Here is a 27943-nt window from a genome sequence, read left to right on the forward strand (position 1 = left end):
TGTGTTGTGGTGGAGGAACATGGCGCGGGTGACAATGCTCAGCTGTGCTTGTTGTTTAAGAGCTGTGTGGACCCCAGACGAGGTCAGCATGCCCCATTCCTCACCCTAACACTCATTCTCACCCTCTCCTATCCATTCACCCTTCTGGGTGAGAGCGCTAAAACCTGGTGGGCCGAGAGAGAAGAGAGAGATTTCCTGCCGATCGTTCGGTGGGAGTGAAAATAATTTTAAGATGTGACCAGTTTGCAAATTTAATTAATACGGTGTCAACGTAACAGTTGGAATCAATAACGGTGATTTCCCGTGTGTAACAGATGTTTAACATGGATGTGTTAGTGCAGTGTAAACATCGATGTGATGAGTAATGTTTAAATATTTTTAATGGCATTAGTATTCAGGGGTTAAAGTGAGGCAGCTATACGAGCGTCTCTCTTAGACGTTATATTAGCTGTCACTGACGGTGATAGCCACAGTAACTGACAGCAATACCATCGCATTGTCAGTGATTGTCACATTGTGAGGGTCTACCACTGTCAGGGATTGTAGTTGAGAGACTTCACTGAGTTATTGTAAAATTCGCTTGCCGTCATTGTCCGAGATTTTTGTCATTGAGGGAAATTGTATAACTGGTTGATGCTGAGGGAATTCTGTCAGTTTCTGTCATCAATGGGTTGCAGATTGTCAGCGATTCTACCACTTGAGTTAATTGTTTGCAGAAAGATTCTATCACAGTTTCTATAACTGATTGTCACAGAAGGCTTACTGAAAGATATTATCACTGATGTTACTACTGAGAGATAATCACATAAATTCTGTCAGATTGTCAAGGAGAGATTTTATTATATTCTGTCAGATTCTGTTGCAGATTCCATTGTGGTAGTTCTATTAGATTCTCTTGCTGAAAAATTCTATCATAGATCTTATTAGCTACAAAGATTTTGCCATTATCACTTGAAAGGTTCTTTCACAAAAATGTTTTTACTTTTTTACTGACAGATTCTATCACAGATTGTCATAATTTGCTAGAGATTCTATCAAGGAGACATTCCTATATGGGTCTCTTCCTGAAGAGGTGAGCCCCTTACTGAAGACAGGCTTTTCCCTGAAGAGATGGGTCCCTCCCTGAAGAGATGGGTCTCTCCCTGAAGAGATGGGTTCCTCCCTGAAGAGATGGGTTCCTCCCTGAAGAGATGGGTTCCTCCCTGAAGAGATGGGTTCCTCCCTGAAGAGATGGGTTCCTCTCTGAAGAGATGGGTTCCTCCCTGAAGAGATGGGTCCCTCCCTGAAGAGATGGGTCCCTCCCTGAAGAAATGGGTCCCACCCTGAAGAGATGGGTCCCTCCCTGAAGAGATGGGTCTCTCCCTGAAGAGATGAAACCCTCCCTGAAGAGATGGATTCATCCCTGAAGAGATGGGTCCCTCCCTGAAGAAATGGGTCTCTCCCTGAAGAGATGGGTTCCTCCCTGAAGAGATGGGTTCCTCCCTGAAGAGATGGGTTCCTCCCTGAAGAGATGGGTCCCTCCCTGAAGAGATGGGTCCCTCCCTGAAGAGATGGGTCCCACCCTGAAGAGATGGGTCCCTCCCTGAAGAGATGGGTTCATCCCTGAAGAGATGGGTCCCTCCCTGAAGAGATGGGTCCCTCCCTGAAGAGATGGGTCTCTCCCTGAAGAGATGAATCCCTCCCTGAAGAGATGGATTCATCCCTGAAGAGATGGGTCCCTCCCTGATGAGATTGGTCCCTCTCTGAAGAGATAGATTCTTCCCTGAAGAGATGGATCCCTCCCTAAAGATATGGGTCTCTCCCTTAAGGGATGGGTTCATCCCTGATGAGATGGGTCCCTCCCTGAAGAGATGGGTTCCTCCCTGAAGAGTTGGGTAACTCCCTGAAGAGATGGGCTCCTTCCTGAAGACAGGCCCCCCCCTGAAGAAATGGGTTCTTCTCTGAAGAGATTGGTCCCTCCCTGAAGAGATGAGTTCATTCCTGAAGAGGTGGGTCCCTCCCTGAAGAGATGGGTCCCTTCCTGAAGAGATGGGTCCCTTCCTGAAGAGATGGGTCCCTCCCTGAAGAGATGGGTCCCTCCCTGAAGAGATGGGTCCCTCCCTGAAGAGATGGGTCCCTCCCTGAAGAGATGGGTCCCTCCCAGAAGAGATGGGTCCCTCCCTGAAGAGATGGGCCCCTCACTGAAGAGATGGGTCCCACACTAAAGAGATGGATTTCCCCCTGAAGAGATGGGTCTCTCCCTGATAAGATGGGTTCCTCTCTCAAGGGATAGGTCCCTCCCTGAAAAGATGAGTCTCTCCCTGATGAGATGGGTCTCCCTAATGATATGGCTCTCTCTCTAATGATATGGCTCTCTCCCTAATGAGATGGGTCTCTCCCTAATGAGATGGGTCAATCCCTCAAGAAATGGGTATCTCCCAGAAGAGACAACCCCCTTCCTCAGGAAACTGGTTCTCCACTGAAAAGTTCCGTCTCTGGTGGCACACACACCTGTAAAGTGACTGACCTCTGCAGAGACTGGTCCTTGTTTCAAGAAATGGGTCCCTCCCAAACAAACAGACAACTGTATTTCTATAAAGTGGAGTATTGTACAGTGTGCAATTAGGTTACTTGACATGTATAAACTACTTTCTAGAAAGCCCCTTGTTATGTAAGGCATTGCAGGCAGCCTTAAAACTTAGTTTATACTATTTTGAAGGTATTCAGTAATTCAGTAAAAAAAATCTAAGGATACATTAAGGATGAAGCTAGGTACCTGAATTGTTACAGTAAAATGCCTTTCTAGTAATAAATGAACTGAAGAGACTGGTCCCTTTCAGAAGAGTCCATTACTAAGATGCAGATTCATGGACAAATGTAAGGTCCTAATCATGGGGGAAAGGACCATGAACTAGAGTATTATAGAAGTTATCCAAATTGGATGTGAAAACTAAGAATTTTGGGTATTAGAAATTTGAAGCCAAACTAGAATGCTGTATGTCTTTATAGTAAAGCTCCCCTCAGGGAAGGTTCCTTGATGCTGGTGAGGGACTCTTGATCTAGGGAATTGGATCTATCCTTCAGTTCCCTGAATTGAGTCTGAATACCTTCCATCCCTCTCTCCACAGGCGTTGTATAATCCTATGGGTTTAGTGCTCCCCCATGATTATAGTAATTTATAATAAGGCTACTGTGATAGATTGCTTGGCTTCAGGGCTAATAGTTAAAGCAACAAGTCTCATGGTTATACTACAGATGCTGCCCTACAGGATCTCTCCATGGTACAATCTTATTTGGATTATGCAGTATAGTTCTGATGGATTGAAAAATAGCGAGTCTGTTACAGAGTGGGAATTGTCACAGTTGTCTTTGCTGATGACATTACTCTTGTGGGAGAGTCAGAAGAGAAGGTGCAAAGGTTGGTAAACGAATTTGGGAGGGTATGTACTAGAAGGAAATTAAAAGTAAACAGGGAAGAACAAGGTGATGAGCATAAGAAAAGATAGGAAATGATATCTTAGATATTAGATTGGAGGGAGAGAGTAGGGAGGAAGTGAATGTGTTCAGATATTTGGGAGTGAACTTTTCGCCAGATGGCTCTGTGAGAAATGAGATGAATCATAAAATTGACGAAGGGAACTAGGTGGGTGGTACATTGTGGCATCTGTAGAGACAAAAAAAAACTTTATCCATGGAGGCAGAAAAGGAAGTGCACCAGAGTATAGTGGTACCAACACTGTTGTATGAGTATGAAACGAGTTTTGAATATTGCAGTGAGGAGGAGGTTGGAGGCAGTAGAGATGTCATGCTTGGGGGCAGTGTCTGGTGTGAACATTATGCAGAGAATTTGGAGTTTGGAGTTTTTAAAAGTATTATTCAGAGGGCTGGGGAGGGGTTGAAGTAGTTTGGACATTTAGAGAGGATGAAAATATATTAGATGACTAGGCCTTGGGGAATATATATCTTGGGTGGAGGGAAGGAGGTGTAGGGGTCATCCCAGGAAAGGCTGGAAGGAGGGGATAAAGGAGGTTTTGAGTGCTAGGGCCTTTGACATCCTACAGGTTTGTGTGAGCATGTTGGACAGGAGTGAATGGAGGCAAGTGGTTTATGTGATTTGACGTGCTGTTGTGCTGTGAGCAAGGTAAGATTTGTCAAGGTATTCAGGGAAATTGCTTAGTTAAACTTGAGTCCTGGAGGTGGGAAGTATGGTACATGCACCCTAAAGGAGGGGTGGAGATGTTGCAGTTTAGAGTCATCTGGACTGTTTCAGTTTGTAAAGTCATCTGGTCAAAGTACTCTTCAGAATTAGGGGTGCACTAAATACGTATGAGGAAAGAGAAGTGTACTTTACTGTATGTTAGCTTCAAACACATTTTAGTACTCCAACCTTTTAAATCTGAGGGGAAATTACCAACAGAACCCTAATTTTTCAAGAGAATTTCCAAGAAACCATTCTTGATCAGCCAAACTGGTACCTACATAAAATTGAAAGTTGCAAGTAACCAACAATCTGGCTGGGGTCCTCAGAATCATCACTTGGTAGATAATATACAAATATAGTGTGCTCTTTCTCTCACTCACTTTCCTATGTAGGCACTTCAAGGAAGGTTCCTTGATGCTGGTGAGGGGCTCTTGATCTGAGGAATTGGATTTGTGCTCCAGTTCCCTGAATTAAACTTGAATACCTTCCACATCCCCCCACAGGTGCTGTATAATCCTATGGGTTTAGGGCTTCCCCCTTGATTATAATATTAATTTCCTATGTAGGCTATTGCATTCTTAATCAAGTTTTGTTCGATTATGTCTTGTTAACTTTTCATTATTGGCTTATTTATTTCCCTATTTAAGACAGCATTGTATTTTTATTTACAGATAGAACAGCACACAAGGTCACAGCAAATTGACAAGGAAATACAGAAAGACAGACATAAGTTTCGACGGCAGGTGAGTTTTCGAAGGTTATTGCTCATTGAAGTTAATCCAGAATCTGGCTTATTATACAATATTTGCAAATCTCTGTTATTCAGGATGTGTAATTGTTATAGATTTTTTTTTTAGAGTTTGAGATTATGAAACTGTCCAGCATTATTGTCATATAGTTTTCTAACCTAAAGGAATTAACAGCTAGTCACGTCCTGGATGATCAAAATATATATGGTATGTATTTAAACCTATATATAGTGCTGTATCAGCAATAAGTATTTCAAAATTGTATGACTAAGTAGTACAGTATTTTTAAAGAAGTGCTTAATTTTTATCTCCTGGGCTTGCATCATCTGAATCACAGATTCTGTGCAAGTAATATAAGCTGGAGATATCAATTATTATTAATCATTTTATGTTTAAAAAACAAAATTTAGACTTGATGCATTAACTGACTGCTTGGCTCAATTTAGTTAGAAATGCTATAAAAGTAGTTAAGGCACATATTTATATTATGCATGAATGATGTGCTAATGCTGTTTTACATGTTTCATGCATTTTATCTGTGTAAATTGTCACTAATTCTCAGTAGTACATGAAACTGTAATATCTACTTGGCTGAAATTATATAACAGAATTTATTTACCAATATGAAACTGTTCACTGGTAGAGCAGTACTCTTCTGTATTCTGCAAAACTCTGTTATATAGCCAGGGCATAAAATAGTGTGTTGGTAACTTATCCTGGCTTACTCACTTGTTAACTCAGTCAGGTTGGTAGACAGAATCAGTTAACACATATTTGTGATGTGTAATTCTTCTTGTAAGGTTAAACTGCTATTGTTGGGGGCGGGGGAGTCTGGCAAGTCGACCTTCCTGAAGCAGATGCGCATCATCCATGGGTACCGATTTGCTCATGATGAAATCAACGAATATAGAGAAACTATTTACAAAAATATAGTCTTGGGTATGAAGGTAAGTAGCATTATACATATAATTCCAGTAGGCTTCCTTGTAAAGCTCCTCTATATAGTGCTGATTTTTGCAAATGTGATTGGAAAATGCATCAAAACAATGAATAGCACACAAAAAAAGGCTTTCATAGTACTTGCTATACAGTTTTAGATGTACTTTTTCAATTGCATTTGCAAAATAAATCACACTATATACAATAGCTTTATATCAGAGCTTACGTACATCAAATATTTGTGATTTACTGCATTGTGAGTTGTAGCTTTATACAAGTAATTACTAGGTGGTCATAAAGAATTTTAAGGAATGCACAGTTAAATCATACCAAAACTAATCCATAAAAAAATGTAACCATAATATAGATTTAATGATAAAAGCTGTTGGTGATCTTCTATAACATCTTGAAGTAAGTGACCAGATTGTGTGTTCACCAGGTCCTGTTGGATGCAAGAGATAAACTTCGGATACCCTGGGGAGATGAATCTCGAGAAGTGTATGGCCAGCATGTCATGACGTTTGTGGGAACCATGTGTCTAGATCGTCATTTGTTTTTAGAATACGTTCCAAGTGTAAAGGAGCTTTGGAAGGACTCAGGAATTAGGCAAGCATATAACAGACGAGCTGAGTATCAGTTGGTAAGTATGATGATGATCATGATGAGAATAATAATAGTAATAATAATAATACTAATAATAATAATAATAATAATAATAATAATAATAATAATAATAATAAGACATTTGAAAGCTAATTACAAACCTTTTTCTCTTTCCAGACTGACAGCGTTGCATATTTCTTCGATTCTTTAGAAAGAATAGGAGTTTTGGTAAGGGATGAATTAATTTACATATATAGCACTGCATATATGTATACTCGTAGTTGAACAGATTAGAATCTTTCCCTTGTGTGTTTCTGTGTTTGATCTTTTGATGAGCCATGCAGGACTAACATCTGTTGACAAATATCCTTACCAGTAAAGGAATCCTAAACATTTTTTTCTCAGTTACAGGGTCCTTCCACCTGTATTGCTCCTTTTGTTATGATGTCAGCCATTGTAGATCTTTTCATGATCCTGGACTGTCTGACAGATGCCATTCATTTAAAACTTTGCCTGAGCTAAGCATCCCATCTCTTGACTTCATTTATAGCTGGTAACATTACTGAGAATTTGTAGTTTACACATTGGGTGGTTTAACAAACTATGCTCCCTGTTATTTGTCTATGTATTTAGAATTCTTCTCCATGGGGAGGTGAACAGAATTCTTCTTCCATAAGCCATGTGTGTCATAAGAGGCAACTAAAATGCCAGGAGCAAGGGGCTATTAACCCCTTCTCCTGTATATATTACTAAATTTGAAAGGAGACACTTGTTTTTTCTTTTTGAGCCACCCTGCCCTGGTGGGATACGGCCGCTTTTGTTGAAAAAAGATGATGATTTAGAATTCTTCCAAATAGATGAGGAAAATAGACATAAAACTTAGACAAGCACATCACCCTTGTTAGAATGGCAGTTGGTCACTGTACAACTGCTGGGAAAAGTTTTGTGTGAGTTCAGTCTCCATGACATTTATTATATTGAGAGTGATGGTTCTCAGATCCCAGTTGTGTGTTCTGGTGATCATTCCATATTTTATTAGCTTCAGTTGATCATAAATGCTCCCACCTCTCCCTCCTCCTCCTCCTCTGTCTTCATCTTATTGGCCTCAAGCTCTCAAAGATTGTTTATCTTATTAAAAAAAATCTTCAAAAGACTGGATCCAGAGAATTGGAGCTACCCTCCACTTCTTCAGTTAAAGTTTTATGGATTCTTATTCCTCATTCCTCTTATGATGCTTAACCCCTATGGGTTTAGCACTTCCCCATAAATGTAATAGACCAAGCCTGAGCTAGTTATTGGGCAGTGTAGCAACTTATTTGCTAGTTTTAAGACCAGTTTCTTGTGCATAGCATTCTCAACCTTTTGCAGTAATAGCCAAGATAGAAGATAAGGGTTATTGGGATCCAAGAATACCATGGTTTATTTTTATCAAAATTATTTATGTTTTCTGTCAAAATATGAACAAATATGTATTCTGTAGATCTTGTTTATAAAATGAAACTTGAAAAACAAAACATGGGATAATTCAGAATTTTGATTATCCATGCAATGTAATAGTTTATTTCAAAATAAACTTATCTATATTGTCTATATTAATCACTCTATTCCTAATATCTGTTAAGGTATTGAACTCTCATCAGTTTCATATAGAGTTTTTGCTTTACATATACAGACATAAACCTTGAACAGACACATGTGTAGCCTTTCTTTCAACACACCGGCCGTATCCCACTGAGGCAGGGTGTCCCAAAAGGAAAATCAAAAGTTTCTTCTTTTACTTTTAGTAATATATACAGGGACCTGACGATCTGTTGGAGTGTGAGCAGGGTAATATTTAGTGAAGGGATTCAGGGAAACCGGTTATTTTCATATAGTCGGACTTGAGTCCTGGAAATGGGAAGTACAATGCCTGCACTTCAAAGGAGGGGGTTTGGGATATTGGCAGTTTGGAGGGATATGTTGTGTATCTTTATATGTGTATGCTTCTAGACTGTTGTATTCTGAGCACCTCTGCAAAAACAGTGATAATGTGCGAGTGTGGTGAAAGTGTTGAATGATGATGAAAGTATTTTCTTTTTGGGGATTTTCTTTCTTTTTTGGGTCACCCTGCCTCGGTGGGAGACGGCCGACTTGTTGAAAAAAAAAAAAAAATACAGGAGAAGGAGTTACTAGCCTCTTGCTTCCGGCATTTTAGTCGTCTCTTACGACACGCAAAGCTTATGGAGGAAGAATTCTGTTCCACTTCCCCATGGAGATAGGAAATAAACAAGAACAAGAACTAACAAGAAAATAGAAGAAAACCCAGAGGGGTGTGTATATATATGCTTGTACATGTATGTGTAGTGTGACCTAAGTGTAAGTAGAAGTAGCAAGATGTACCTGAAATCTTGCATGTTTATGAGACAGAAAAAAGACACCAGCAATCCTACCATCATGTAAAACAATTACAGGCTTTCGTTTTACACTCACTTGGTAGGACAGAAGTACCTCCCTGGGTGGTTGCTGTCTACCAACCTACTACCTATAACATGTGTAGTCATCATATAATATTTTACAGTTGGTGAATCATAAATATTCAGTAGTAGCTGATAAATAGTGCATTCATCATACACCCACATTCTGTCACTGTATGATCTCCCTAATTGTATTACAACTCTTTATACTTATAATGTATTATTCTTATATATTACAATAAAAAATATGTATAACTTTAATAAAGTTCATTATACAGAGTTAAATTCTGTTCAGACATTGCAAAAAAATTTAATATTTTTGTCTATGATAGTCCCTCTTTAGTCCTAACATCTGTTCATGTATTGAACTATCATCAGTTTCACATGGAGTTTTTGATTAACATATACAGTACTGTATAAACCTTAAGCTGCCATGAGAACAAACTGACTGGTTTGTTAATTTTTAAACCAGTCTTATTATTCCCCCTCGTGAATGTACTGTTGTCTTTGTTTTCTCTCTTGTATTGTCAAACAGTTTTCATTTGTTAGTTTCTTGTCTTTGACAATGGATGTATGATACTGAATAAATGTGTTCTATTACAGGACTACATACCCACAGAAAAAGACATTCTTCACTGCCGTAAAGCAACTAAAGCAATCACAGAGTTCACTATTCCCATTCAAAATGTTCCATTTCTCTTTGTGGATGTAGGAGGCCAAAGAACACAAAGACAAAAATGGTTTCAGTGCTTTGAGAGCGTCACATCGATTATTTTTCTTGCTTCATCTTCAGAATTTGATCAGAGACTCTTGGAAGACAGGTACGGTTTCTTCTTGTATTTCGTTATCATTAGCGGGTAGGAGCTTGCTTATTAAAATCACATAAGCAGTTTTGACACCTTAGACAAACTGCTGATGTCTTTGCTCAGCAAACAGCTTATCCGAGGGAGCACAGCCCACTCATATAAGCTGTGAGTGGTAAATTTTGGCCTAGCTATGAGAGAATGGGTCTGTGCAGTGAGTGCACATAGTACATAAAAGAATCCTTCCCCATGTGGTGCATGATTTGAAAAGCAAAACTCTTACCTTGTGTTTGGTTTAAAAATAGCAATTTTGAGGTATTTTCTAGATGGTTTTTATGGTTTTATTAGCCGTTTCTTGATATTATGTAACAAAATGTAAGACATGCTTCTGAAATAGAGATGATTTTGGTTGATTTCAGGACTGGAGGTACATTGAAATTGGGTTCAAAGTAGCAGAAATATTAAATTTTGATAATTTTCCTGAGGATGGGTAAGGCCTTCCTACACCCCTGGTGTGTTTTATGGGTTTTTAATAGGTTTGATTTAATTATTGAGATGTCATAAGCCATGATCAGTCATTCCTGGAATGTCTGCATTGTTTGTTTTGAACTTTATTTTTAACCCCTTCAGGGTCCAAGGCCCAAATCTGAAGTGGTGCCCCAGTGTCCAAGAATTTAAAAAAAAAAAATTTGTTATTTTTTTCTTATGAAATGGTAGAGAATCTTTTTGTGAAGGTAATAAAACAAAAAGTACGAAATTTGATGGAAAATTGACGAAATTATGCTCTCGTGAATTTTGATATGTCAGCGATATTTACGAATCGGCGATTTTGCCGACTTTGACTCCTATTTTAGGCCAATTACATTATTCCAGTTGACCAAATTCTTAGCTATTTCACTAGTATTACTTCTATTCTATCGATTGAGCACAAGAAATAGCCAAGTCAACTGTTTCAACTACAAATTAAAGTGATCGGAAATTGTTAATTTGGCCAATTTAACACAAAGTTCAAAATATTCCAATTTCAAAATAGGGTCCAGAATAAACAATGTAGGTATTCCTAGAACTAAACTAACATTTCCTCTGTTCATTAGTTACGTTTTGAGGCTTTACAAATAAATTCCATTTTGATTTTTTATTCACATAATGAATTTTTATTCACACCAAAAAATAGAAGATTTACTGTTATGCAATACTGTAATAATTGTATAAATATCATCACCATATTTGTGAATGCATATTAGACCCACCAGTATTAGACATGTGAGGTCGTTTGTTTACTCTTGAATATCGGCAAAAATTTAACATTTCTGCTACTTTGAGCTCAGTTTCAAGCCATTTCCAGTGCTAAAACCAATCAAAATCATCTCTATTTCTGTAATATGTCTTCCATTCTATCAAATGAGACCAAGAAATCGCAAATAGACCTATAAAAAACATACAAAAAACACTGCAAATTCGCTGTTTTAATCGAAAAATCATGATTTCAGTTTTTTCTCTCATTATACACAGCGTGCTGCAGGATCTGTTTTATGTGGTGCACACATACCACATAGATGTATTCTCTCATATCTAGGCCCAAATGTACCACTCACAGTTTATCAGAGTGAGCTGAGCTCATGACGTAGATCTACGGTTTGGACCCTGAACGTAAAGCCGTAGATCTACGGGACGGACCCTCAAAGGGTTAAACTGGAATTTTTTTTAATTTTGCATAAAATTACCGACTTCTGTGCACTTTATAGGTGAATGGGCAGTCTCTTGAGTTTAGTTGAAAGAATGGAAGGCATACTAGCGAAACAGCTAAAAATTTGGTTGAATAGACCAATGGAATTGACTTAAAACAGGACTTAAAGTGGGCAGAATTGCCAATGTGTAAATTACACCCAGACTTCTAACTTTACACCTGCATGATTCCCTAAGTTTTCCATTAAATTTTGTACTATTGGTATCATGAGCTTCAGAAAAAATTATCTACCACTTAAGATTTTTTTTATTAATGTGGACACAGCAATAATTTTGGGGGGTCTGGACAGTGAAAGGGTTAAGGGAAAGTAAGTACCAGATATGGAAACTTTATGGACTTGTTAAAAAAGAAGTAAATAAATTCAAGAGCAACCTCCTCACTTAGCGACGTACTCATTTACTGATGACTCGGACATATGACAGGCTCTCAGACCAGTATGCATGCTTAAATAATGTATATTAGAGCTGATTTCCTCTATTTTGTGTATTACAATATACAATACACTATTGTATAAAAATTTAAAAATATACTAAAAATGTTATAAATGGTGCAAAAGTGACAGTAAAACAATATCAGATAGTTGACACAAACCCTCTACCATTATAGTATGCTCCTCGCTTAGCGATGAATTTGTTTACCGACATGGTCTTTGGAATGGAACTCACATTATTCTTTTCTCTCATTATGAATCACTCAGTTGGTTACCCCAACTGAGTGATTCATAGTGCAATGAAAGAGTAAACTTTTACTCAGATTTGCTGTACTGGTTCCTGGGGCTCACAATAGCCATTATTTTTTTTTAAAGACACTAGCCATCTCCCACCAAGACAGGGTGATCCAAAATAGAAAAACTTTCACCATCATTCACACTTTCACTGTTATGCCAGAGGCACGTGGATACAATCATTCAGATGTTTCTCCAAACAGCAAATATCTCTAACCCCTCCTTTAGAGTGCATGCACTGTACTTCCCACCCCAAGGACTCAAGTCCAGCTAACCAATTTTCCTGAATCCCTTAACAAAAATGTTACCTCGCCAATTATAAATATAATTTTATTTACTGTAAACTTTGACAAAAAGTTAAAATTTTCTTCATACCTATTCTGAAATTTTGGCTTTTAAGAAAAAATTCCCATTATTTTTTTGTTCCAACCAAAAAAAGTGTACATAATCAGGAGTATAATACCGAGAAGATTGTTTTATAGTTGTTGTTATAGGTTTGCATCTACTTAACCGTTAAAATGATGAGGTGGATAGTCATTTAATGATACCCATTTTTTTTTCTTTAAATTTCTTTGATTTTTTCAATTGCTGTAAAACTGATAAGTGATGGTTTTTATAGTGGAAGTAGTCTAAGGCCAAGCAATTTGTTAATGTGCATGTCATAAGAGGCAATTCAAATGCCGGGAGCAAGGGGCTAGTAACCCCTTATAGTGTATACATTACTAAAGTTGAAAAAAGAAATTTTAGTTTTTCTTTTTGGGCCACCCTGCTTCGGTGGGATACGGCCAGTTTGTTGAAAGAAGAAGAAATAAATTTACATTAATTGTGTTTCAGGATCACAAATAGATTAGAAGAATCACTCAACATCTTCGGGACCATTGTTAACAACAGGAACTTTCGTGATGTCTCCATAATCCTTTTCCTGAATAAGACTGACCTTCTCATCCAGAAAATAAGATCTAGACAAAGCAACATTTCTCATTATTTCACAGACTTTGTGGTAAGTATTTCACCCTGCCTCGGTGGGAGACGACCAACTTGTTGAAAAAAAAAAAAAAATTCATTTTGCTTCAAGTAGTAATAACTCATGAACTCAAGTAGAGAAAATTCTCTGTACTCTTGTGAAATTAGTGATACTGTAAACTTAAAATAGGTATTCAAGTTATTAGGTGTAATACTGTAAATTTTATATTTCAAAATAAGCTGTTTTGCTATAACTTCCAGTCCTTTTAATTGCACTATATTATCCACTAGAAGTACAGCTTACTACTTTTAATATTTGCTTTGATACTGATGAAGAGATCCTGATGCAAGGAATTGAACCTATTTTTTTTTTCCTGAAATCAAATCTGATTACCTGCCTTTACCTCTCTGTCACCTACAAAGGTAATGGAGTAATTATGTGTAATGCTGGAATTGCAACATCTTGACATACGTTAACACTAAGGCTAATAGATTTCTGGGGCCTGATGCCAACTCCACAAAGGAAGGTCTGGACATATTGAGAGTTCCACTTATTATTAGGTGACCATTGTTTTCTTGCATTTCACGGAACGTTAGTTGTTGGCGCATATGAATTACCATTTATAAGAATATAAATTGTAAGATGCACCATGGTTCATATTGTGCATTGTTCATGTAATAATAGACACATAGCTGATGTGTGGCCACTTGCATTGTACCACGCAAGCCTCGTATACATTATGTCTACCATAGCGATAAAATTGCTTACAAAAATGTTGTTTCATTGTATAATATTTCACACAGGGTAATCCTCATGATGAGAGATGTGTTCAGCAGTTTATCCTGCACAAGTTTGTGGAACAGCGGAGAGCAGACAACAATCGTAGGCCAATCTTCCACCACTTTACAACAGCAGTTGACACAGAAAACATTAAGGTGGTATTTAACTCTGTTAAAGACACAATACTTCAAAGGAATTTAGAAACACTTATGTTGCAGTGAAAGTTACCAAGTGCCAGTGAAGTCTGAGATCTTGTAGATGAACTACACCTTTGAAACCAACCCAGTGTTAAAGTTTTTCACAGTACACACATGATAAATAGCCAAAAATCTGTGCCATTGGAATATGGCTGATTTTCTTCAAGGTCACATTTCAAGTCACAGTTTTAATAATCCATTTGTATAACCAAAAACTATTTTGCAGGTATAATTTTTGCCAATCTCATATGATTATCATAAGTTCATTATGCAAATATAACACAGTTGGATTTTTTTTTTACATGGTCATGTAAGTACCTTCCATTTTTTTTTTTTTTTTTTTGAGATGTGTGTGATGTTCGTTATGTGGCTCACAGCAGTATTACAGTGGAAGTTTTACAGTACATATGCATTTTACAGTTGTTGAAATTCTGTTGTTTTATATATAGCAATTTGTTATTTTTCTATTTTATTTGGAAAGCCAAGCAAGATCTTAATAGGACGTAGTTATTTTATTCTTTATACTGCAATCAGAATAAGTTGTATTGAAGCTGTAGGAATGAACTCAAGGCTTCCATGGTAATGTATACACTGATTTTACAACCACTCAATACATAATCTGACCTACTGTACTGTATCTGTTTCATTATTGCAAACTGCTGAAACTTGGGAGGTAATGAAAATATTGTATATAATGGTATAGTAGAAAACTAATTCTCTATTCAGTTGGAAATATATATAATTTTTATATATATATATTTATACTTTAGCTGTAAAAGATTTATTATTTTTAGTATTTCCTTGTGTGTGTGGGAAGACATCGATTCTCTTTAAGCCCGCTGCTCAAAGCACGATAGAAAGATGTTACTTTCATAAAATGTAGCCTAATGCCACATTTTATTATATGTTATATATATTTTTGATCAAGATGATATTACATGTCCTTTCCAATCAGAATGTGTGATGGAGTTGTAGGCATAATCTATTCACAGTTATGTTAAGAACATAAGAGAGACTGCTGATATTAAAAGCAGAGCTAACTTTTTAATTATGGTAAGAAATGGTTTGAAACAGTGTAGTATATATATGTACATACATAAAAATGAAGGAAACATACTAGTAGTTGTTAATTTTACATATATAAATAATACATCTAGGTAGTAGGTTGGTAGACAGCAACCGCCCAGGGAGGTACTACCATCCTGCCAAGTGAGTGAAAAACGAAAGCCTGTAATTGTTTTACATGATGGTAGGATTGCTGGTGTCCTTTTTTCTGTCTCATAAACATGCAAGGTTTCAGGTACATCTTGCTACTTCTACTTAGGTCACACTACACATACATGTACAAGCATATATATACACACCCCTCTGGGCTTTCTTCTATTTTCTTACTAGTTCTTGTCCTTGTTTATTTCCTCTTACCTCCATGGGTAGGTGGAACAGAATTCTTCCTCTGTAAGCTATGCATGTTGTAAGAGGCGACTAAAATGCCAGGAGCAAGGGGCTAGTAACCCCTTCTCCTGTATAAATTACTAAATTTAAAAAGAGAAACTTTTCTTTTTCTTTTTGGGCCACCCTGCCTTGGTGGGATATGGCTGGTTTGTTGAAAGAAGAAGAAATAGTACATTAAAGGTTGCTTACCAAAGTTCAAATGATGAGCTTGCCCTTAGTATCAGCAATGCCTCCATTACCTTCAGATGTCTGAAAATAATGCTGATTACTCTCCAGCAATTATCAGCCAACAAGATTGATTCATTACTGAGTTGCATTTACTGGCCATATGGCTCCTCACCCAGTTGTTACTTACATGTTTTAAACAATCTGGTAGCATAAATTGTCTTCATTGTTTATGTGTATATGATGCTAATCAGTTGTCACTGATCATATGATGAATGCAAGATAAAGCTCCCATTACTTGTATAAGTTTTTCTTGGAGTTTTGACATGATGGATGCTTAACTGATTTTTGTGGAGAAATACTCAGTTGTTTTAGACAGCTTCATGTTAAATTTATTCTTTTAACATTTTTCTTCCACTTTTTATTTGTGGATTCTGTACCTCTTTAATAGGGAATTATTTTCTTATTATACTTTGTCAGTTAATAATAATAAGGAAATGAATGGAATGATTTAAAAAATGCTTGGAAAAAATATCACATTTTAAGATGAAATATAGATAGAAATGTAAAATATATTGGGTAATTCATAAAATATATGAATTTTTGCCATCACTGGAAAATCTAAATTTTATAAATCTGCTCTCTCAAGTTTACTGAGAAAGATCTGAAAATGTTAATTTGTATGATCATTCATTCAAAGGCATTTGAAGATTATCTAATAATCCTAAACATTAAAAGTTTCCTCTTAGATCACAGAAGTGAGGTGCATTAAGGATATTTAGATTATTTTAGCAATTAATATTAGGGAATCTGTTGTTACTTTGCTCACATCCCAATAGTTTGTCAAGCCAGAAAAACCACTAGTGTCTATTCTGTTCACTGACCTAAAATGTTCACACAAGCCTGTTGAATGCTCAAGCCCCTAGCTCTCAAAATCACCTCTACTCCCTCCCACAGGGCTGACCCCTGCACTTTTTGTCACCCCAGATTTATATGCCATCCTAGTCATAGTAGTTTGCTCAATCCTCAAAACATGATGACCAGGATGTATAAATCTGGGGTGGAAGGAAGGAATGGGAGGGGCCATTCCAGTAAGGGTTGGAGGGAGGGAGTAAAGGAGGCTTGAATGTTAGGGGTTTAAACATCCAACAAGCTTATGAGTGCATTAAATCAGAGTGAGTGGAGGCACTATAGGTCTATTCATGTCAATAAACTCCAAACAGGAATCCTTAAATCATATCTGCAGATGAAGAGGCAGATGATTTTTGCCTCTCCCACTCACAGACACCAAACCTCCATCTTTCAAAGGCAAGACACAATATGCAAGATACCAGTGCAGTTTGAATGGGTGCTAAATTATTGTTTATAAAAATATTCATAAAAACAAAAGACATTTTCTTTGCTTAAAGAGACTTTTATTTTTATAATAGGTTAACTAATGTGGACCAAGTTTATCAAATCTCTTTGGAAAATGGTCTTTGCTTAAAGTAACTCATGGCATTGAATGAAGCTTGTCTATATTCAGACTTCTTCTCTGATAGGTACTGTACTTATAAACTTGTGTTTTTGTCTATTCTTCCCACTTTTCCTATTAGTTCTTGTAGGTTTAGTACTTCCTTTTTGATTATAATAATAATACCTATTAATTTCTGGGTTTTTATTTTAGATCAGTTTCCATTGTACTGTGTAAATTTTAGCATCTTTTAGTATACTAAACTTCCTGAAATTTGTATTCCTCATAGCATTCAACAGCTTGAACATAATTCCTATTTCAGTCATCGGTAGTATCATTTTTTTCTTTGTTGTTGTTTGGTCCTTTTGAGTGAAAGTCTGCAAATGCTTAGTTGTGAGATTTGCATGAGTGGAGTAATCCAGGCTCAACCTTCATTATCATTTTTTAGCTGTTATATACCTAGAAGGGGTTTATTGAGATGGTTTAGGAATGTAGAGAGGATGGAGGGGGATAGAATGAGAAAGTGTGTGTATAAATTGGGAGTGGAAGGTAAGAGGGGTAGGGTTCATCTCTTGAAAGGAGGGGGTAAGGGAGGCTTTAAGTTGTAGTGAGTTGAGCATCCAGCAGGCTTATGTGAGCATGGCAGAGAGTGAAAGGAGACTAAGTGATTTTTTAGTGGAAGTGTTAATGGAGTGTGAGCAAGGTGGCATTTGGGGTGCTGAGAAGAAAACTGATGAACTTGCCACTGTCTTTAAAATAAGATGTTTCATTAAGATTGTATGGTGTGCTACCGAGATATTGTTGCAGATGTTTGTAGGCTGTCACAAAGGTGACATTTGGCAGTTCATCAGTTTTCTTTGTTGCGAATGATTGTAGGTGATTTTCACAAAAGTGACATTTGGCAAGTTCATTGTTTTTCTTCTCAGCACCTTATTCATGAAGGGATTCAGGAAAACTGGTTAGCTGAACTTTTGAGTTTTGGATGTGGGCAGGGCAGTGCCTGCACTCAGAAAGAGTGATGGAGAGGGTAATCTGAATTGTAATGTTAGCAAACTTCTGGCAAGACAGTGATTGAATGAATAATAGTGAATGTGTTTTCTCTGGGTCACCTTGCCTAAGCAGATGACCATTGAGATAAAAAGAAAATATGCATGATCAGTTTTTGAAGTTCTCCCACAGCCTGGTGTATACTAGATTTTCCTGCTGACCAACATTTTTTGTTGTTATAGTCCAAGTGTAACTGTTCTAATCCTTGTGACATTATTACATAAAACTGAAGAGTATAGTGTAATGAAATCAGTTTTGTTACATTTTATTTCTCGTCCTCATCTATTGTTATGTTAAGTTCATGAAATTAACAAAAGTTAGGTTGGTTATTTTCAGTCAGTGTTCTCAAGTAATTAAAATATATCATTACAACAACAGATAAGCTAGACTCATAATAATTAGGGCCAGATGAATTTTTTTTTACATTCAGTATATGATGGAAATCTTTCTAATAATTATATAGCTTTGGAGAGGAAAATAGTGGATAGTAGAGACCTTGAAGCCTTAAATGTTTTTTTAAAAAACTTTAATCCTTCTGTGATAAGACAAGCATGTGTGTACTTTTGTGAAGGTAAAGCACTACTCAAAATAGTTATAGATAAGTGATGTCTCAATTTCAGGGCTTCTGTATCCAAACTTGAATTTTTTTTTATCTGCCGTAAAAGCTCATTTAAAGTGAGCTTTCATTGCACGAATTTGTCACAGCGCTCTTTATAAAGAGGAAAACCCAAAATTTCCTCAGTACTAATCAATTTTCTCGAGTGCAGTCAAACTTTTCAAGGTTCCTTGCTCATTTGCAACACCGTACCTTGTCTCCAACTAGCCTTACACCCACTCATCTGCTGGCCAGCTACATCTCAAGTGGTTTAACACTCACAATTAATAGCAAATGTTTTATGGAAATTTCTTACTTTTCTACATCCCTCCTCCTCCACTGCACATTAAACCCTAGAACCCACAATGATTACTAGTGATACTGGATGTCAGAAAGTAGAGAAAATGTGACTATTAAAATATCAAGTGAAATTTCTGTTTGATATGGCAGCAGTAAATTCTTTAAACATTTATTGCTTAAAATAAAAATCTTGTTAAAACATTCATACATTTTTAATGAATGTGAAAGGGTATAAGATTTTGTCTACTATTAATGGCAATGAAATTAGTAGTCTATATGTTTGCAATTCAATTAGACAGAAAAGTTGTTTGAATCTTTGAGGATTCTTGAAAATATATGATTTTCTACAGCATGGCAGATGATAATGTGGAAGCTGTTCCCTAGCATTTAAAATAAGTGTTGAAGTTACAGAATTTTTTGTCGACTGGTCATTATTTTAATAATATATTCTGAGCATTGTACATTCACAAGTGTGGAGACTCACATGTGCTGATCACCAAGTGCTCACGTATCAATTGCCCAATCATAAGGGAGTTCACAGGTGTTCACTGCTTAGTCACCAGTGAAGAATGATATAAGCTGTACTAGCTAACCTATCCTGGCTGCCAGAAAGAAAGAAAGCTATACTGTGCATTACTGTTTTTAATATTGGGGGATTTTTTTCAAGTGGGTGTTAACCTTGAGATTTTTTGGAACTTACCCCTATAATTTCCATTTATTATATGCTTCATGTTGTACAAATTTAGGTTGTGCATGGATTTTTAAGAACATGACTGTCACGCTGAGTGAGTACTGGCAGGCCTCTCATAATGTGTATTTAGGTAGCTTGTTTTTATTAGAACGATACTCGTATTTATATCTCAAAATTATTAGAACACAGCTCCAGCCTGTGTTTAACATGGCTGAAGCTGGAAAAAAAATTAATTTGGGCTGGTTCCCACTTGGAAAATTTCCCTCTGTGCCATAAAGTTGGGGAAAAATTTGAAATGGACTGGTTCCTGTGTGGAAAGTTTCTCTCTCTACTCTAGGCATCACCATTGTTTAAAGGAAGCCTAGCTTTGCTCTCCTCCACCCTCCCCCATTTACATCTGCAGCCCATCCTTATGGTCAGTTTGATAACAAGTCTTGTACTATTGTCTTGTGTGTTTGTCACTTCATATTTTTGGATATTTTCATTGTGCCCATCTTATATTGCTGGTTGGTGGCCATAGGTGATGGGACTGTAGGTTGCTGAGGTGGTAGCAGCTATAATATGAAATATTATTGCTGTAAGCAATGGTGATATGTGGTAATAGTGGTGATAGGGCTGATAAGTTGTGGAAGTGGTATCAGCTGTTATATGATATATTACTGGCTGTATGAGAAGGTGATGATAGATGGTGTTAGGTGGTGATAGTGCTGGTAGGTGTTCATAGGTGATGAGGGCTGATAGGTGATGATAGCTGGTGGTGTTAGGTTAACAAGCAACCACATCTACAGTGTAAGGTATCAAGAGCTATATTATTTTTGACGAAATAAACACTTAAATAAAGTTTGTATGATTTTCTTGGGGTGCTATGCACTGAGCCCTATTTTTCACGTGCATATGTAGTACTGTACATGTGCAGTTTTACATTAAGTGCTGATTTCAGGAACATAACTGCAACATTGTGTGGGGTCTTGCTGTATTCATGTAGTTTGACTAGATATTAATAATTACCGTATATGAAAGTGATATTACTGTTGTGTATGTGTGTGTGTGTGTGTGTGTATACACTCACCTAATTGTACTCACCTAATTGTGGTTGCAGGGGTCGAGACTCAGCTCCTGTCCCTGCCCCTCTTCACTGAGTGCTACTAGGTCCTCTCTCTCTTCCTGCTCCATGAGCTTTATCATACCTCATCTTAAAGCTATGTATGGTTCCTGTCTCCACTACCTCATTTGCTAGGCTATTCCACTTCCTGACTACACTATGACTGAAGAAATACTTCCTAACATCCCTTTGACTCATCTGGGTCTTCAGCTTCTAATTGTGACCCCTTGTTTCTGTGTTCCCTCTCTGGAACATCCTGTCTCTGTCCACCTTGTCTATTCCACGCAGTATTTTGTGTGTGTGTGTGTGTGTGTGTGTGTGTGAGAGAGAGAGAGAGAGAGAGAAAATCTCGGTTATATGTGTACAGAAAAAATTCCTATTAATCCATTATAACAGCTGAGTCATAGAATGACCTATTGAATGTTCAGGCTCATACATGACTATTATGAAGCATTAATATAATGGAGAAAAAGTTTCTTTTTATCATTGTGACCAGAGTTGGTTCTTAATGCAATTTGCAGTGTTTTTTTTTTTTTACTTTATAATAAAAAATTAATGTCTAATTAACAATTGGCACACATTGTTGAAGGTAATGAAAGAAGCAAACTATTCAAAACTTTTATTTTTTACATGTACAATAAGTCTTTGATTGATATTGATATATTTTTATTTACTTGTTATTTAATATCTCAGAATTTATTCTAGGTCACTTTGTTTATGTAGCTACTCTAATTATAATATGTATCTTCTGTGCTAGAACAGAAGCCACATTCAGATATTTTTTGGTGGTGAAGAGTAAAAAAAAGTTACAATCGACAAATAGCCCACACTTTGGAGAGGAAACTTTAGACAATGTTTTGCTCCATCTCTGAATTTTATCAAGTTGTGACTTGGTCTAGGATGGACAAAAATGTCTTCTAAAATTTCCTCCCCAAAGTTTGGGTTGTTTGTGTATTTTCTGATAATCAATGTTGATCATTACCCAGGAAGGCCTCAGCAAGGGTGAGTCAACCTCAGATAACTTGGCACACACAACTTGCTGCTCATTGGGCACAACCATTGAGAGCATTGCTTTCAATCAGTCAAATTTAATATTGCTTTATAAATAAATATACTAAAAGTAATGCTTCTTGCAGGATTTATTGATTTTAGATCATTATTAATCTTATAAATCTATTATCACACATTACTGCTTTTCTCATTTGCCAAAGGCATTAAAACAGAGAGCAATGGGTGATAAAGTTTAGCAAGAACTGTTGCTTTGCAGCATTTTGCATAAAAGACATAATACATATTTGTTAATATTATAATAAGCTTTACAGTTTTGGTGGAGGAAGCCAGTTCCATATTTATTTAACATAATGTAACATATGTATACCCACTTATTTTTATCTTATCAACTGTACAAAATAATTCAAATATAATTACAGTAGTATGATAGTACAAGAAGCAAATACTGTACTGTAAAAGCTTTTATTGATAGTGTATCAGATATCATTTGTAAAATGTAAAAAAAAAAAAAATTGTACAGTATTTGCGCTTAAAAATTGTCATCAACTTTAACTTACCGTAAATACCTCCGACAAGCCTTTCCATTCATTCATTTCAGCACTGTTATGTAGACTCTTGCCTAAACTTTTTAATAATAAATCTTCATATATTCAAATATTAAAAGACAGCACTAAATGTTAAAAGTATTTCTTACATTTATACAGTGGACCCCCGCTTTACGATATTATTTCATTCCAGAAGTATGTTCAGGTGCCATTACTGAACGAATAAGGATTATTGTGAATTAGATTAGTCCATTTCAGACCCCCAAACATACACGTACAAACACACTTACATAAATACACTTACATAATTGGTCGCATTGGGACCTGATCGTAAAGTGGGGGTCCACTGTATTGTGTTTTTGCTGCCACAAGTGAATTTAATTGTAATTGCCTCAAGAAATAATCTTGTCCTAAGGGTTTGTGTACAGTGAGTGCCCCAATTTACGAGTTTTCTGAGTTACAAGCTGTCACTCGGTCGATTTTTTGCTTTGAGTTGCGAGCGAAAATCTGAGTAATGAGCGAAAAAAAAAATTTACTGAAAATGACATTTGGTAGGAATCTCGGCCAAAATGGCACAACAAAAGGTGGTTTTGGGACTTGGTACTTATAAAACAATGCTAGTGCAGTGTTCTCACTGGAGGTAATTGTGTAATTATGTTTAGTTATTCTACAAAAAAATAAAGTTGGTAAGTAGTGCAATGTTCTCACTGGATGTAATCGTGTAATTATCTTTAGTTATTCTGCAAAAAAATAAAGTTGGTAAGTTTTTGACATTTGCAAAATATCTTGCCCTTTACTCCCACACAAATCCCAAAATATTTGGAATATTTCCAATATTCCACAAGCCAATTGTAGAGCAATCATTTTTTATGATTCTTGTCAATATTATTGCATTTACTTCAAATTCAAATTCAAATTCAAATTCAGATTTATTTATTTGCAAGTAGTACACTGATATTATATTTTTACAGTAATGGGTTACAGTGCAAAGAGAGCCTCTATTATGCCTTGGCATTATGGGCCGACTTAATTTATTTTCAATAATAAATGATGGGGTTCATGAAATAAGTTAATAACTTCCTTCTGAGATATTCATATACTACATCACTGCACTAGTGGTCTAGTGCAGTTAGCCTCTCAAAATCTCCATTTTCTCTTACCCAAGACCAAAGAACATGTTATAGGAATGAGCAGTAATAATTTTATATGCTTGGACTGGTCCTGGCCTATTTTATTCATTCTGAGTACATATATAATGTTTCTATGTTACTTATAGTGTGTATTATGTCATATTAGATCAATTCTGATGGATAAATAAGCCGTAGAGTTGATATTAGTGTTATATTGAAGTATTTTCTCCTGCCTCTGGGGTGGTTTTTTGGGGGCTGGAATGGATTAATGGCATTTCAGTTAATTTCAGTGAGGAACATTGATTTGATATATGTACGAGCAAATTGAATTACGAGCTCAGTCACGGAACGAATTAAACTCGTAAGTCAAGGTGCCACTGTATTTACCAAAGTCTTGTAAACAAACAGTGTAGGGAAATAAAGGAAGACTGACAGGGAAAGACGAGGTATCACAAGAATGGAGAAAAACAGAGGATTTTAAAATGATGAGTCTACAAACATTAGTGTAATATTTGATGACAGGTTGCATTTCAGCCAGATGGTACTGCAAAGTGATCATGACCAATTAGTGCCATTTTAGGCGAGGCTTTTTCATATGTACTATAATTGGTTTGTCATTATTTAATGGCTAAAACTCGCCAGTTAATTCTAAATTACCCCAAGGCCGTAAAAACTCAGCACATATGTCTAGTAGATGTTTAATGTGTTTATTTATAATTAGGTGTGGGATTATGGTATTTAATTAATTAATTTTTTTTGTATGTATCTGCCACCTCCAGAAAAGTGGCTTTTTTTTTTTTAAGTTACTGTAACAGTAATTTGAAAGTCAGATTAACAGTCTTAATATTTAAGTTAATAATATAGTGTAAATATTGTATTTGATGTGAGGATGATAAATATGTGGATGTCAGTCACTTAGCAATAGGCTTTATACACTGTGTGAGTGGAAATCAATACCAAAATTTTTTTCTATGGATAAAGTGTATGCTCTTCCAGTGTTTTTATATAACATTTTACACAGTGTTGTTAATCTCTTATTATTAAGAACTGAGTGAAAGACATCATACCATTTCATAAAAAGCACAAATCTAATATTTGTGATTTTTTTTCTGTCTGGATTTTTTTTCCCTTTTGAGCCATTGAAGAAAGATGATTTTTTATATTCTCTTGTATCATTAAAATAGGTGAACAGATTTTAAGTGTGTGATAAAGTTTAAGTAAAGTTCAGCCTGTATTAGTGATTTCTCTGATTTTTTCTACTAAAGGGCCTTTAACAAATTAATTAATATACTCTAGTGGATAAGCAGCATACAAGTTGTTCATATGCCTATGGAGAATATATTGCTTTGTAGTTAAGTACTGAATTTCTCTCAAGCTATGACAGAGCAATATTTTTTATTTAGTACTGTATCATGATCAAATCAGGAGTCAGTGTTGTTATTGATTTTATCCTGGAGGGTATGGGACATATAATAAAGATAATAAACTATAGATTTTGTTATTATTAAATGCAAATTGATGTTTGTTTTAAGGGAAACCATGACAGATTCATTAGCAGAATATGACTACTGACTTTATTTATATTTATTTGAAAAAGACATTGTTTGGTGCTATGATTGTCACAAATTGTATGCTTGTCTCTAAAAAAGTTGTTTACAGTCTGAGATTTATCTTTTATTCTCTGTATGTTAGAGTTTAGTGCTTTGTTGAGGCCACAGCTTTTTGTTAATAAATGATTGTTATATTATTAAAAAGTATTATATTTAGTTTCAAAGCTTTTCATTATCTGTACTGAGGAAATTATTTGTGTACTGTATCATTTACATGAACTATAAACCAGGAATCTATATGATAGTACCTGTATATGAAACTGCCCGATGTTTAACTGTATTGAAGCCCATTTTCCAGCTAATCATTGCATGTTACCTTGGAAGAAGCAAAGTGATTAGAGTAAGAGTTTAAGGACAGAAGTACAGTGCCTGTGCTCTATGAGGGGTGTTGATATGTTGAAGTTTTTAAATGTAGTGTAGGCATGCTTCTGGCAAGACATTGACGAAGTGAATGATGATGAAAGGGCTTATTTTTCGAGTCACCCTGCCTTGGTGGGAAACTGCCGGTGTATTAATAAAAAAAAAAAACATTAAAGACAGACTGTATGTCAGATTGGAAGAAGGTAGTATGGAGGTGGTGAATGTTTTTAGATAATAATGAGTCATTATATTGGCAGATGGGTCCATGAAAGATGACATGAATCACAAAACAGATGGAAAGAAAGTAGCAAGAGTGTTGAAGTCTGTAGAAGGAAGTAAATTTGTCACTGGATGCAAAATGGAAAGGTTGTCAGTTTATAGATAATCTTTTTTTTTTTAAATTTAGCAGTGAGGAGGAGGCTGGAGATAGCTGAGATGTAATGTTGGAGATCGATATGCAGTGTGAATATTATGCAATGAATGAATAGTGGAGAAATTAGAAGTTGGTGTTCTGGTAAGATAGGCATAATTCAGGGAGCAGAAAAGGATAGTTGAGATGGTTTGGCCAATTTGAAAGGGTGGAGCAAGAAAAGTTGATTATATATAAGTGGAGGCAAGTTGTTTTTGGGATTTGATATGCTGTTGGATTGTGAACATGGCAGTAGCTATGAGAGGATTAAGGAAAACTAATTATCGAGGGTTGCATTTTTGCGGTGGGTATTATGATGCCTACACTTTAAAAATAAGTGGAGATGCTACAATTTAAGTACCTTGAAGAGTTTATTACAGTACAGTACTACTATTTCACAGTGGTTATCTGGTTCAATCTTCTTTATTATTAAAAAACTGTTCACAGAAAAATGGACAAGGTACAGAAAGTCCAAAGATGAACTACAAATTGTCTCTCAGAGCTAGCAAAAAAAGAAAAATTACAAAGAAAATTTGAAAATATTAGTCATGCTCCCATGGGCTGATAGGTGGAAAAGAAGGAACATTAAACCCACAGAGTATCAGGTTATAAAACAAGGGGAATAAATTTAAAAGGAAGATTTCCTAAGAAGATCAGCAGGGAGACCAAGAGGTAACTCTAACCTAAAAGTGATGATGCTGAAAGGATATTTTACTAGACAGTTCTACATTAGATTAAATATCAAAGACAGGAAACCTCAAGTTTAGCTCTTCTCCTGTAGCTACAAATATATACAGTAATTACACATACCAAACATATTACATATTGAAATTGAATGGGCCCCAAGTAACGTACGAATTCTCAGCATCATTATCTGTGCAGGTGATTTTTTCAGTACTATTAGATGTAAAATTTATACAAATTTGATGTAACATAAATCAATATTTCAAACCATAGTGAACTAAAATACTCCATTTAATTAAATTTTTGTATTAATGTGTATATTTTGACATTTCTATGCATGTATTTGTAAATATGTTTCAGAAGATAGGACAATTTCTTTATCTTTTATGTTTATGTTGTACACTAAGAGAGTTCTCATTAACTAACTGGCTTTCAAGTTATGCATGTTCTGATGATGTTTCTACAGGCAGTTGCCCTAAGTTGCAATTAAACATGTTAGCTAACCCTTTGCTGCTAGACACTTCTATTATCAGAGAGTTGTAAGCAACACATGCCTTTTTTACACTCTCACATTTGACAATAGAATTTTCAAGTTTTGGCAGATGCTTTCAGAGAACAGTCTCATCATGTGAATATTGAACATCATGTAACCAAAAAACTGCCATAAACAGTTGTAGCATTTTTTCATGGATTGTGAGGAATCAAAGCAAAGGGCTCGTAATTTCTTGATTCTAGTTTGGTACCCCACAATCCATGAAAAACTGAACATCATGTTTATTAGTGAAATAGTATATGTATTTGACTTGCATTCTGATACCTTTGAGTATGAGAATCCTAGTTTAATGATCATACTTGCTTAGTTTTTAGGAGCCTAAACCTATACTGAATTACGTTATGGCTTTTCTATTTTGTACAGATCTGTGAATTGTATATTTCATATTTGTTATATATTTCTGGAGAAGATTAAACCAAGACATTTTGCATGTGTTGTGCTTTGAGTTAGTGCCTCACAGAAAATGAGATACCTGTATATTGTTTATATTTTATTAAAAAACTAAATTTGTAATTATGTGCTTCCCTATGCATTTATTCTCATTTTGTGGTTTGATATAGCTTTAATACTGGAAGTTATTTGATATTACTGTATTATTTATCATCCTTTCAAGGAGTTACCTTGATGCTGGTGAAGGTCTCTTGATTTAAGGAATTGGAGCTTTCTTGTATTAAACCTGATTACCCCAATCATCCCC

General features: G+C 36.0%; 1 protein-coding gene across 1 annotated transcript; it reads left to right on the plus strand.

Moving 5' to 3' along the window:
• cta (Guanine nucleotide-binding protein subunit alpha cta) lies at positions 1-27829 on the plus strand. The gene is made up of 8 exons (XM_070089710.1): positions 1-82; positions 4852-4923; positions 5730-5876; positions 6308-6508; positions 6649-6699; positions 9528-9745; positions 13033-13198; positions 13966-27829. Exons 1-8 carry the CDS (start codon positions 20-22, stop codon positions 14161-14163), a joined length of 1116 nt encoding a protein of 371 aa, XP_069945811.1. The 5' UTR covers positions 1-19; the 3' UTR covers positions 14164-27829.
• The last annotated feature ends 114 nt before the right edge of the window (positions 27830-27943 follow it).

This window comes from Cherax quadricarinatus, chromosome 29, assembly GCF_038502225.1.
Source record: "Cherax quadricarinatus isolate ZL_2023a chromosome 29, ASM3850222v1, whole genome shotgun sequence".
Classification (NCBI taxonomy): domain Eukaryota; kingdom Metazoa; phylum Arthropoda; class Malacostraca; order Decapoda; family Parastacidae; genus Cherax; species Cherax quadricarinatus.

What these genes read in the sequence shown, in the direction of transcription:
- cta (XM_070089710.1), top strand. Translation starts at nt 20, where the DNA reads ATGGCGCGGGTGACAATGCTCAGCTGTGCTTGTTGTTTAAGAGCTGTG. An exon ending in TAGAAAGAATAGGAGTTTTG is followed by an intron (nt 6,700 to 9,527) that starts GTAAGGGATGAA and finishes GTTCTATTACAG; the next exon opens with GACTACATACCCACAGAAAA. An exon ending in ATTATTTCACAGACTTTGTG is followed by an intron (nt 13,199 to 13,965) that starts GTAAGTATTTCA and finishes TATTTCACACAG; the next exon opens with GGTAATCCTCATGATGAGAG.